The 13,158-nt window shown below is 35.7% G+C and overlaps 1 protein-coding gene across 4 annotated transcripts in view; it reads left to right on the top strand.

The window, feature by feature from the left end:
* LOC150108262 (uncharacterized) overlaps positions 1 to 13,158 on the top strand; it is a 406,756-nt gene that overhangs the window by 372,531 nt on the left and 21,067 nt on the right. For all 4 annotated transcript variants that reach the window (XR_016548126.1, XM_090390668.1, XM_090390669.1 and 1 more), the window contains one exon: positions 4,906 to 5,306. Coding sequence is in view for 3 of the 4 variants with exons in the window: in XM_090390668.1 (XP_090246794.1) it covers positions 4,906 to 5,306 (401 nt within the window). In the remaining variant the exon portion in view is untranslated. The remainder of the gene's footprint in view (positions 1 to 4,905; positions 5,307 to 13,158) is intronic.

The following is a 13,158-nucleotide window of genomic DNA, read 5'->3' as shown; positions in this document are numbered from 1 at the left end:
AACTATGAATGCTACTTCATTTCTTTGAAATCTTTCATGTCCAGAGTAATAAATCCTAAAGTCAACAGTATCAAAGAGACCCATTTCTGTCCATCTAAGTTCACTAATTCCTAAATCTTAACCTGAGTTCTTATCATTTCTGTCCTTAATAGTTCTTGTTTTTCTTGATACATGCTTCTGACATTCCATGTTTCTATTTTATGTAAATCAGTCAGTAAAGTGGAGGCATCTTCTGCTGAAATTAACTTCAGAAGACCCAACTTCCTGAAGGCTTTAATCCAGCTTCATCATTCTTATTAATTTCATTGGAAGTTAATAAGAATGATGAAGCTGGATTAACTCTTTTCTTCCCCAGTAACCATTTTAATGTCTTCCAACCTGGGTCTTCCTTCCTCCAGCAGCACAGCTCAATAACGTAATCCTCTGTTGATAAGATTTTCTTGGCAAAATAAATATAGAAGTGATTTTCATTGCCTTCTGTGTTTGCAATGCATGCTAGCCTTAGGGATCACTTCATGTCTGCCATATGAGAGGCCCTACCAGGAGAAACTTACATTTCTCCAAGCAGCATAGCGAGCTTTGCCCTAAGTTCACTTTCCCACACATTGAGGTGTGCATCTGGCTTGGGGAAGATGATACATGTAGGTGATGAATAGTGTGTACCTTTTTCTAACACCTGATTTTTACATCAACAATCTTCCTGCACCTTCTCCAATTCTAACTGCTGACTGACAACTCAAGTATAGAGTAAGTATTGTTTGATATAATGTTCCATTTACACCATATAACTGACATTTTGAACACCATTTCTCTTGGCACCTTGTCATATGGCTTTTCTAGATCTACAAAACTTAAGCAGATCCTTGTTACATTCCTCTGATTTTCTCAGCTGTTCAGTCTTAAAATGAAAATTGATCCTGATAACTCCTATTTAACTGAATCCAGCTGGTTCTTTTCCATGTTTCTCCTTCACAATTTTTCTTAACCTTTTCTCAAGTATGCTTGCATAAATCTTATCTGGAACACTAAGTAGGAAAATTCCTCTCAAATTGTTTTATTTTCCTTTTTATAGATGGGTACTATGCAAGCTCTGCTGCTGCAATCATCTGGAATTCAACCTTCTGACTAAGCCTTCTCAGTTCTGTAACAATCTTTCTATATTTCATTCAGTAGCTTTTCTGATATTTGGTTTCTTTGGTTGTATATTTGGTTTCTTTGTCACCTTTATCCACTATCATCCTTTAGAGTATTCTTTCCTTCATTTCTATGCTTTTTCAATAGCCTCCAACCATTTTGCTACCTTCCTGTTATTTATCTTCTGCATTCTTACCAGACTCTTCCCATGATTTTTGTTTAGCTACTTTTCTGCAGTGCTTCACTTTCTTACTTACTAGGAACTTTTGATATGCTTTCTTCTTTTCCATGATTGCCTCCTCTTTAACTTCTAGAGTCCATCACAGAGTTCTGATTTTTTTTCTATGCTTACAAACAACTTCACCTTATCTCTCTGACAGAATCACTCAGTATTTTCTTCAGACTCTGCAACTGAGTTTTCAAGGTTTGATTCTTGTGGTAATAGACAACAGTCTGATAGCAGTCTTTTATTATTATTATTATCATCATCATCATCATCATCTGAGACCTCTAGAGAGTCAAGGATTCATCAAGGGAGGCTATAAATCACACTAACCAGCTATCATATCTTCCCTTAAATTAATTCACACTAGATGCACTCACTATCTCTAAAGGCAAACTATTCCACTCATTCATTGCTGAGTGGAGAAAAACTTAGCTCTTATCCCTTTCTTGACTGTGAACAAACTTAACTTCCATGGATGCCCCTGTGTTCTCTCCCCACCTTCCATATAGCAAAAAATTTCATAAGATGATATCCTATAACACCCATTCAAATGTTTATAGACCTCTATCATATCATCCCCCCCCCTTCTCCTGTTAACCAGAGTCTGCAATCCACATACTCGCAATCTGTCCTCATACTCTAAATCCCATAATTTGGATATAATCTTTGTAACTCTTCTTTGCACCCTCTCCACAGCTTCTTTATCCCCTTGGAACCCAGGAGACCAAATCTAGGTGTATAACAATCCAACTGTGGTCTTAGCAAACCTTATAAAGAGGCAAAATGACTTCCTTATCCTTGCATGTCAAGGTTCGCTTCAACATTCCAATTATCCTCTGAGTTGTATTTGCAACTTTTGCTATGTGATCTTTCCTTCAAATTAGTCTTACAAGACTAATTTAGGGGTGTTACACAGTACTATGATAGTATCATGTATACCCCTTGAGAGTGTATATATATATATATATATATATTAGGAATTTGATGATTTGTTCAACCATTCTCATTTTTTGTTTCAAATAGATTATCAGATTTTGTCAAAGCCTGTAAGATTTGATTCTTGTTTTCAAACTCCTTTACTTTTTTTCCAATAATATTTATATATATTGGAATTTACTATTCACATTTGAAAGTTGAAAGTTATTCAACTTCATAATTCTTGTGCAAGTTTTTCTAGATGTTTTTATTTTCAGTAGAATACTCATTGTTATTCTGCTCAATACTAGGTGGTGGTTGCTTCCTATGTTCAAGTAACCTGTATTTTGAATCTGAAGACATCGTCATCAACAGTAATATAAAAACACTTTTCTTTATATTCCTATGATTTTTCAAGTATTTCTTAAAGTGAAAATCTGACTTTTTCTTATAATTTCTTCTACAGTTTTTCCTTTCACAGTTTTTCTTAGCCTCTTATCATATATGCTTGCATAAATCTTTACTTGGAATACTCAATAAGGAAATTTCTCTGTAATTCTCACATTGTTTTGTTTCCCTTTTTATAGATGGGTACTATGAGAGCTCAACTTTGATCATCTGGAATTCAGTCATCTGACCAGGCTCTCTGAATTAATTATGCAGTGTGGCCATTGTAAAACTTTTATACCTCCACATTTGAGCATTTCTTGTTGAATATCTATTCCAGTTACTTTTCCACAATTCAGGGTTTTGATGGCTTTTTCTACCTCAAGTATTGATATGTACTCCTCTTGACTATTTTCTACCTGTTCTCTCACTTGTTTCATTTACTAATCTGTCAAAGTAATTACTCTAGATATCTAGAATATCTTTATCTTCATAATTCATGTAATTTTTATCATCTCTGATTTCTTGTCATCTTATTGTCATTTTCCTGTTTGGTAATCTGCTCTTGTTGCTCTGCCTTAAATTGGCTCCCATAAAAGCAATGTAAGCACCAGTGAAGCTTTGCTTTTGTCCATTACATGGGGATATGGATATCAGTTTTGAAGTTCATAAAATGTAGAGTAATTTTTGTGCTAAAAACACTGGTTTGTGTTGTGGAAAATATGGCATGCTGTACCATTATCAGGTATGTGTAATTTCAGCCAGTGTAGAATAGTCTGGTCAACTGATCCCAAATTGCCAGTTCATCTTTATTTATTCAGAATCCATCTGGATATTTAGTAAATGGGTTCAATGTGAAAAAAATTAGGATTGATCATTAAATCAGAAGCCTCATTCTATCTTTTGAATTCCTTATAGGCTCTGTAAGTCTCCTTCCAGTGCTGAACAATTGAGGACTGATATTTGCTTATTTTGTCATCTAACCTGAGTTTATTAGTTGAAATAAAATTTAGACTAATTTTAAATGATTCAGTAGTTTGAATTTCTGAAAATCACTTTCATGTAGCTCCAATTATCTGATATAAATATGTAACAGCAAAACTATTATTATGACACCTTCAGGGAGTCCAAAGACTCGTCGAGGGAGGGCACCCACTCCACAACTCTCCGTCTCCACCACTCAATCCACTAACTTCAACTAACTGTAACTACACCAACGCCATCTACTGCCAACCACCACCACCACTGGTATTTCTCCACCACTCAATCCATGAACTTCAACTACACCAATGCCATCTACTGCTGACCACCACTAGTATTTCCACAGACAATCACAAACATCCATATCCACGGGAATTTGAACCCACAGCCTTTTGGTTGTAGAGTGGATACGCTAACCACTTGGTCAACCAGGCCAGCTAAGCTAGGTGGAAATGAAGTTCTCCTTTTATCACTAACCCAGAAAGTAAAAAAAAATTAAATGTTTAAAATTTAATTTTTAATTTTTTTTAGAAAGAATACTCACCAGAATATGCCAATCATCTTTCTTTTCAAGAATATTTGTACAACATTCCAATGTAGTTATTTCAGGGATTTTTTATTTGAGTACTGAACTTAATAACAGGGCTAAAAATAATATGATTAAAAAAAATAATTATTATTATTATTATTATTATTATTACACAGACAATCACAAACATCAATGCCTATAATGTGGTAAGTAAAGAACCAATAAATGGACATAGGAATATAAAATAGCAGGAATGTCATGTATACCACAGTGTTTTGCAGTTTTTCTAGCCAATTCTTATTTTTGTGTACATTTTTATTGGTCTTCACTTTCCACATTATTTTTCAATCATACTATTTTCAGCCCATTTATTAAGCTCAGTACTACAGAAAAGGATAAAAATCCTTGATTTAACTATATTTGAATGTTCTACAAATATGGGAAATCATCTTTCCTATTGAGAATATTCAGTTGTGTTTTCTGGTCAGTATTTTCTAAAATAAATTTTAATCTGTAATTTTTAAACATTTGATATTTAGCCTTCCAGGTGGGTTATATAGGGACAACTCCATTTCCACTAAACTTTGTTACATGTTGGTTTGAAATGATTCATTTATGTATGCTAATTACAAGATTAATAGAAGCACTCTAATGTTGTGATATTCAAAATATTTACTAATAGATATAATAGGCATATAGCCTTAGGTTGTTTTTTTTTATTATTTTTTTTTAGATTACCACGCTTAGCCGTTGTATGCCAGCCCAGTGTTAGTACAGCAAGTGCTACTCCTACCAATACTGTTGCCTCTGCTCAACCCAAATTAATTACAGTTAGTCCTGGACAGCTTGGTGTTTTGCAAGCTGCCCATTTGGATCCTTCAGTGACTCATGAACCATCTGAAACAAAAACAGTTGTTCTTTCTGCCCAGCGAACATTGAAAACAGCTGGTAATGTAACTGTTAGTGGACCTGTTGTTTCTGTAAGCCAAGCAGGTGGTAAGCCATCTCAGGCAGTAGTAGTAAATTCTAAAGCTGCACCAACAGTTAATTCAGTTACTATGCCAACAAGCAGTGCCCTTCAGAGTGTCATTTTGGCAAGTACAAGTCCAGCTTCTTCTCCTGCAGTTGTAATTGGTATGTTGTACTCTATTTTTTATATTTAAGATATTATTATATAATAAAAAAAGATAAGGATTTTTCTGAAATTTTTAGGATTTCTCTGTTAAACAATGTAAGTTTTCGTTAAATTAACGGAGTTATGCATGTGATTTTCCATGCCAATTTTAGAAGGTTTTTTAGAATTTGTTATGTATTTATTTATCACTATGAATTAACAATGTATATCATACAAAAAGCAGTGCAGAAGTGTATGATAATATAGCAATGCTCAAAAATATTTTGCTAATGCTTAATCTTTTTTTTTTTTTTTTTTTTTTTTACATTACCTGAAATTGCATTTGCTTTGTTTATTCAATTAAGTGTGATACACTAGTTCTTTGCACTTCTGTACTTGGTATTTTTTCAAATCAGAGAATAGGCAGCAACTGCAAAATACACCTTTTCCTGATAACATTTAATTGATACTAGATGTAAACATTAAAATAATATGTGCTTACTTTTTTAAAGTGGAGATACTGTTATTTGGAGGAAAACAAAGTATGAATGAAAAACTGTAAAATAAAAATGTTTATGTTACTAATCACTGGTAGGTTTTTTTTTTTTTTTCCATTTATAAAAAAAATTATGTTCATAAGAATGCTTACACATTGTTGATATATGTCTCACATTGACACCAAAAAGAGGACTTCTCCATGTAATTCTCTTTCTACAAATCACAGATAATCTACAAACATTACAAAATTTGATGACTTTATTCTGCAAAACATTTCCTCAATAATTAGAAAAACCTAATCATAAAATTCTTTTCTGCTCATGTTTGGTGTCTTTGTAGTGCATTCACAAGGATGAGGTGAGATTCTTTTTTGGGTGGAAAGACTTGGGTTCAAATTCCATCTAGAACATGAAGGGGGAACTATATTAAAGGGCTTTCTCAGTGAAGTTGAGTTAGCCAGTCTCATGGACAGAAGTGGTTAAGATATTTCTCTTATAAACTTTGATTTATCATCTTGTAGAATAGTATACTTCTCCTCATTGCCTAAGTGGACCTAATCATGATTTCAGTCACGATCTATATTTATACACACACACACACACACGCACAAACAGTGTGTTGCCAAAAGTGTTTGAACACCCCTATAGCTCTACATTGCCTCGCCCGTATCATGCCAATACACATCTACAATGCTATATAAGCATAGGCATGTGGGCGTTAGCAGTGTAAACATTCTTTGCCATCAGGATGAATGGATGAAAAGAGTTGAGTCCATTCGAGTGTGGTATGATAGTCAGAGCTCACAAGTTCAGTCATTTGGTCCAAAGATTTCTGTGACATTGCACATGTCCTGGTCTACTGTCAACGAGGTTATTGTAAATGAAGTGTTGGAACCACCAAACCCTCTTCCCTGAACTGGTAGGCCGAAGAAACTGACAAATCAGGGGTGGTGAACTCTCAGACTTGTTGTCACAGTAAATCGTCAGTCAGCCTTAGCAGCCATCACAAACAACTTCCGCATGAGCTCTGTAACAGATGCCAGTGACAGAACTATTCAGTGGGAGCTGTTTGCTTTTGGGTTTCATGGTCATGCTGCAACTCTCAAGCCCTTGATTACACCTGCAAATGCCCAGTGATGTCTGGAATGGTACAAACAACACCGTTATTAGACTATGGATCAGTGGAAGAGGGTCCTGTGGAGCAATGAATCACAGTACACAATTTGGCAATCTGATGGATGTGTCTGGACCTGATGGATGGCTGGTGAATGATACAAGAATTTTTTTTATTAGCTATGGAATTTGGAGGTGGTAGCTTAGTAGTTGTTTTTCCTTGTTTGGACTGACCCATTAGTTTCTATGTTCGAGATCTTTAAACACTATTGCCTACCATGACACTTTGGACAATTCCATTCTTCTCGCACTGTGGTAAAAGTTTAGAATAGCCCTTTCCTGTATCAGCATGATAATGCACCTGTTCACAAAGTAAGGGCCCCTAGCTCTATTGTTTGAAGACATGAAGGTGAAAGAATTAACTTCTGGTCCAAAGTCCCAACCCGTCAACCCTGTGTGTGTGTGTGTGTGTATTTTTTTTTTTTCTCTCCTTAAAATTTTTTTTCTCTTTCAAATCTAGTCTCTGGTGCATTAGTACCATGAATGGTCAAAAAACTGGAGAAGAAAGAAGAAACTTGTTAACATTTGACTTGAATCTCTGCTGATTGGACTATTTAGGAAATACATTGCAGGAGAAACTGTTCCAAAATATAGCAGTAGAAAAGAATGAATGAAGAGAACAAAAATCTTTTTGTGAGTTTCTAGTTAAAGTGTGAAGGAGCACTGAACAACTGCTGCACATATTAAACTTACTTAGAGACCCATAACCTCCTCCTCCTCCATTTCAAGGGTACATTAGTCAAATCAGTGATGTTATAGTCCATGCACTAACTAGCTGCCACTTAGTGCATGGACCTGAACCTCTGTAACAAACCAGGAGACTTCCAATCATTTGGCACATAATCCTACTACCACCTACTCTGCTAGGTTGTGCCTGTAGAGGAAGTCCAAGTAATAGTACATGGGAGACACTGTCAGGGCCATGGAATGGCAAGAGACTAGTCACTCTCTGTAGGGATTACATGTCCTTCAACCATGAACGAACTACAGTTGAACTTTGTTGTAATACACACAGAAATAACGAGATCACAGCTGTAATGAGCAAAAAATCTTAATGATTTTAATTTATGCATATTCCAATACAATTGTTCACTTTTGTAATGAGTATATTACACAGATTGGTAACTATGCAAACATTCTAAATTGCTTGGATAGTTCTTGGAAAGACAAAAATGGAAGGAGCTACTTAGCTATTTTACCACCTGCATTAGATTACAGGCTGGTTTATAACCTTGTTCTTGTATACCATCCCCACTTTACCTACTTCTCCAGTGTTTAGCCGCCAACACTCCTCGCTTATTTACCCAAACACTGCCGCGACTGTCAAATCAGTTAAAAACAAACCCTTCCATCAGAAACATATCTGTTAACAGTAAAAGAAAGTGTGTCTTGGTATGCAAAAAAAATCAAAACATGGTGTGAAAAGTGTTGAAAATGTGTAAAAAGCTTTCTTTGTCCTCTTCAACAGTATCAACATTATGGAAGAATAAAGATGTTTACGTATCAGCATTGGAAAATAACATATCCCAGAAAAAAATTTAAAAATGGAAAATTCACTGAGCTTACCAATGTCAGTGAAGCATTGCTTCAATGGTTCACTATACAGAGAAGTGCTTCAGTCTCAGTAGATAGTCCAGTCTTGAAAGCTGAAGCAGAAAAATTTGTTAAACAGTTTGGATACAATGGTTTTTTATGTAACAGTTGGCTGGATCGATTTAAAAACCAGCATAATATTTTTATGCAAAAATTAGGGGAGAATCTTGATCTGCAGATCCAATAATGGCAAATGAATGGATTGACCGTATCTGGGCAGAAATCATGAAAAAATTCAGTGCAAAGACATCTACAATGCTGACAAAACAACATTTTTTATAATTTACAACTGGCAAGTATTCAAGTGTATGGTTTTAATGTTATGCACAAATAAATTGTGTTTAATGTTAAGTGTATTATATTTATACAAGTTTGGTCATACAGATAATATCTAGGTATGCAATTATGTTATTTTTTCTCTCCAATACCGCTTTTGTTTATTTGAATCCATTTTTTTATCGAGTTACTTAGAATTTAAAAAAATAAAGAGTTATATTTACCTCATCACTGATATAATGAGCAATGATTATAAGGAGGAAATTTTGTTGGTCCCCTGATACTTGTCACAACCAAGTTCAACTGTAATGACTTACAAATAATGACAGTGATACTCCGACAAAAAAAGGAATCCCCCTCTTACATCACCAACAGTCATCCAGACCAGACCTTTTACTCTTGACAAAAACCCATATAGCATCTGCATCGGCTACTGCCCACCTCCAATGTCTAAATTACACACACTTCACAATTTCTTTCAATACAATGTTGGCACCTGGGCTTTTATGAAATCAGATATTGCAAACTAGAAACTGGCTAATTTAGAATATCTTACTTTTGACCTCTTCTAGCTCAAGGTTTCCTTACCTCATTTAGTTACATTCATCTGCTACATTTCTCGTTCCTCAAATCAGATAACCACTGAGACCTCTTCACCTTCCTCTCCATGAAACTCGAACATCTGCAATCCAACCATCCAAATGGCAGGGTTACCTTCCTAGGTAACCTCAACATCCATAATTCCAACTAGCTCCCCTTTTGCAACACCACCAACCAAGCTGGACAAGAGGCAGAAATCTTTGCCATAAACAATGAACTAATGCAAATCATTCATCTGCCTACATGAATCCCTAATAACCTCTTCAATCTCCCAATAATCTGGATCTCTTTCTAATCAGCTCTCCTTCCAGATATACCATAGAGTTTGCCTCCCCTCTCAGCAACTTTGACTCCAATCTTGTGCAAGGCTTCTTTCTCACAGAACATCCTTCCTTGAACCATTCCCAACCTTGCATCCTCTGACACTATGAAGGTTCCAAATGGAATGACCTCGGAAACTTTTACCCCTCCTTTCCATGGTTTGACTGTTGCTTCAGCTCATCTGATCCAGGTGGTATCACACCTGCTCTGAATGAGTCACAGAAATTATCATGAATGAAGAGATTATCCTGTATGAAGGCCTTCATCCTCCATTCTGCCCAAAATCCTTATCTGCTTTCCAAGCTCTGGTTCAACAGAAAGTGTATCAAAGCAGTTGAAGAAAAAAATTCAACTTAATGCAGGTGGCTCACATCATACTCTGAATATATTAAAACATGCAGCAAATGCAATATAGTCATTTCATTAAGGCCAGCAGCAGAAAATTTGTCTCCTGTCCAAATAGAAGTTGTGCCTTCTGATCCTTTGCTAAGGCCCAGTGGCCTTAGCAATGGACTACTGTTACTTCACCCAAAGATAAAGCTTGACCTCCTAGCATTTCTCTTTTTCTCAAACTCCTACATTGTGATGACCAAGGAAAATTTTCTCCTACCATACTGGAACCAGAGCACTGTATGCCTTCTGTAGTTTTTCGAAAAAAAAGACACAAAAAAATTACTAAATAACTTGGACACTAAAAAGTCTCCTAGTCGTGGTGATATCTCTTCAGTTGTTCTCAAACATTATGCACTCCAGAGCTAACACCTGTCCTGTATTGTCTCTACAATCTATTAGACATAGCTGGTACTTATCCCAATGTGTGGAAACAATTATGCATATAGTATTTTCCAAAAAAAAGAGACAAAAATCTATTGTCAAATTACTGACAAATTGCTATCACCTCACTCGTCTCCAAAATGATGGAGAAAGTCACCAGTAACCACTTCTCTATTACCTAGAGACTCACCAATTAATCAGCAACCATTAGTATGGATTCTGCCATTCAAGATGACCTCTAAGATTACATCACCCAGCACTGGATACGTGGTATGGAAAGGGTCAGAGAAACTTGTGCTGTCTCTCTTGATATTTCAAGGGCTTCTTCTGCTATTGAGGCCTACTAAACAAACTGTCATCCTTTGGTCTACTTACCATGCAATTGGGTTGCCAAACTTCCTCTCCAGTTGTTTACTGTGTGTGTCATGGTTAATGGGCTCCTCTTTTCAACTTTAACTCTAATGCATAGTACCTCAGAGCTCTGTCCTGTCCTGTCACCTACTCTCCTTCTCTGGTACATAAATCACCACTAATCCTATCAACTTTAGAGATGTTAGTACTCTCTATTTGTCCTACTCATTTGAGAAACCTTGCAGTGCACAGACATCTCAAGCATCAAAATGATTTACAACCAGTGCCTTAAATATTCACCTTCTCTAAAAATTCTTGATGCTGTCCAAAGGAGACCAAGTCAGCTCATTGATGATCCCTCTTACAGATTCACTTCAATCTCTATCTCACAGACAATCTGGTCATGTTCAATGCCATCAAAACATATCCTTGCTTCTTCTCTCACAAAAGAGATCTCAGCTCACATTTCCTTACTCTCAGTAATACACAAATCACTAGATAAGATCAGATCTCCCTCTCTCTCTTTCTCTGCTTGGACTAACTTTTACCTCCAGTCTCTCCCTGCACAAACACATCACATCAGTAGCTTCCTCCACATCCAAAAAACAAGACATTCTCTTTCATTCACAATGCTATTTTACATCCATACTGCACATGTTTGGGATGGATTGCCCAAAACTTCTCTAAAAATTTTTGATACTGTCCAAAGGAGACCAAGTCAGCTCATTGATGATCCCTCTCTTACAGATTCACTTCAATCTCTATCTCACAGATATAGTATTTTGGCTCTATGTCTTTTCTACAGGTACTTTGATAGTCATTGCTCCACTGAATTGGCAAGGCCATCATCATTAACAGGTGCCCTTGTTGATACAAGAACAGTGCCCCTTTACTATGCAACTGCAAACACACAGAACTTGCTTTTCCTCTTCTTCCTTTATTCCATCTATCTCCATCTTCTGAAATAGCCTCCACAAGAAGTATTTTCAAACAACTACAACCTGTAATTCTTTTTTAAAAAAATGCCAAAAAACTTCTGAGTCCTCACCTGCACCCCAAACACTACACTGATGTGTTTATAGGTTGTTCAACATCTCTTATATAGGTTCAGTATAAAATAAATAAATAAATAAACAAACATGTTTTAATGGATTTAGTGCAGAGATGTTCACATAGATGTTCAGTGTTGTGAATGAGAGTGGAGTGAGTTTGCGAGAGACGAATCATTAATCAACCTAATTTCTCTCTTCTGTACCGTGTCAGCTATTTTTAGGGGCACCATTCCAGATGTGTCAGAACAGTGTTCAATGGTTGAATGAATTTGTGAATTATTTACATGTAATAGATGTATCTAGATTTTTTGCTTGAGGTGTTCTGTTTATTAGAGATAAAAAGAACACCTTGAGCAAAAGAGAAACTAATTTCTTGGATGATGAAGAGATGATGAAACACATTTATAATATGTTTATGTCAAGAAAGACTGAAAGCTATTATTTCAAGAAGAAAATTCTTATTTTGTTCTTAGGTGGGTGTTGTCAAAAGTAAGGCTGTAAGAAAATTTTTTTTGTGAGAAATAACACAGGATTGAGTTATATACTTGCATTGCAATTAACAAGATCATATCATCAGAATTTAATATTGTAGAAGTTGCTATTCTGAAAATTTTGTTGATTTATATAAGTTGGTAACATGAGCAAATGGAGTGCAGTATGTTACAAATCCAATCCGAAACCATAGATTGAATTTGTGTCGATAGAGAAGATCTGTGATATCTAGAAAAAAGAAAGTGAAAAAACAGTTTTGTGGAACTTCGGTATTAGTTGCAAAGTTTGAGGATATAAGATCCATCAACCATCAGATGTGACATGACCAGAAAAAGTATTCATTTGCAGAAATCAGAAAATAGGCAACATCATGGGAGCTTACTTAACAAATGTGCTAAATCCAATTAAATACCCATGTGATATCAAAGCAATCCCTTGAATTTCTTTAAACCTTACCGTGGAATTTGCCCAAAGTTGGAGGATATAAGAAAGATTCCCATTTGATTGACAGTGGCAGAATCCATACTGGTAATCATTTATTAGTTAAAAAGTTTCCAGGCAGCATAGAAGTTGACTATCTCTTAATAGAGTCAATCTCTAGGAAAAATTGGTGGTAATTTGATTGTAATGATTTGGTACCCATTTCTAGAAGTGAGAATATGGGCTAATTTCTAAACTGCAGGGTAGATTTCCTTGGAATAGAAGAAAATAAAAAGAAGAAATTGGAGTCAGTTGTCTGGATC

Source organism: Typopeltis vanoorti, chromosome 3, assembly GCF_054136105.1.
Source record: "Typopeltis vanoorti isolate ZY-2024b chromosome 3, IOZ_Tvanoo_1.0, whole genome shotgun sequence".
NCBI classification, from domain to species: domain Eukaryota; kingdom Metazoa; phylum Arthropoda; class Arachnida; order Uropygi; family Thelyphonidae; genus Typopeltis; species Typopeltis vanoorti.
This window is presented reverse-complemented; position numbering and strand designations above follow the sequence as displayed.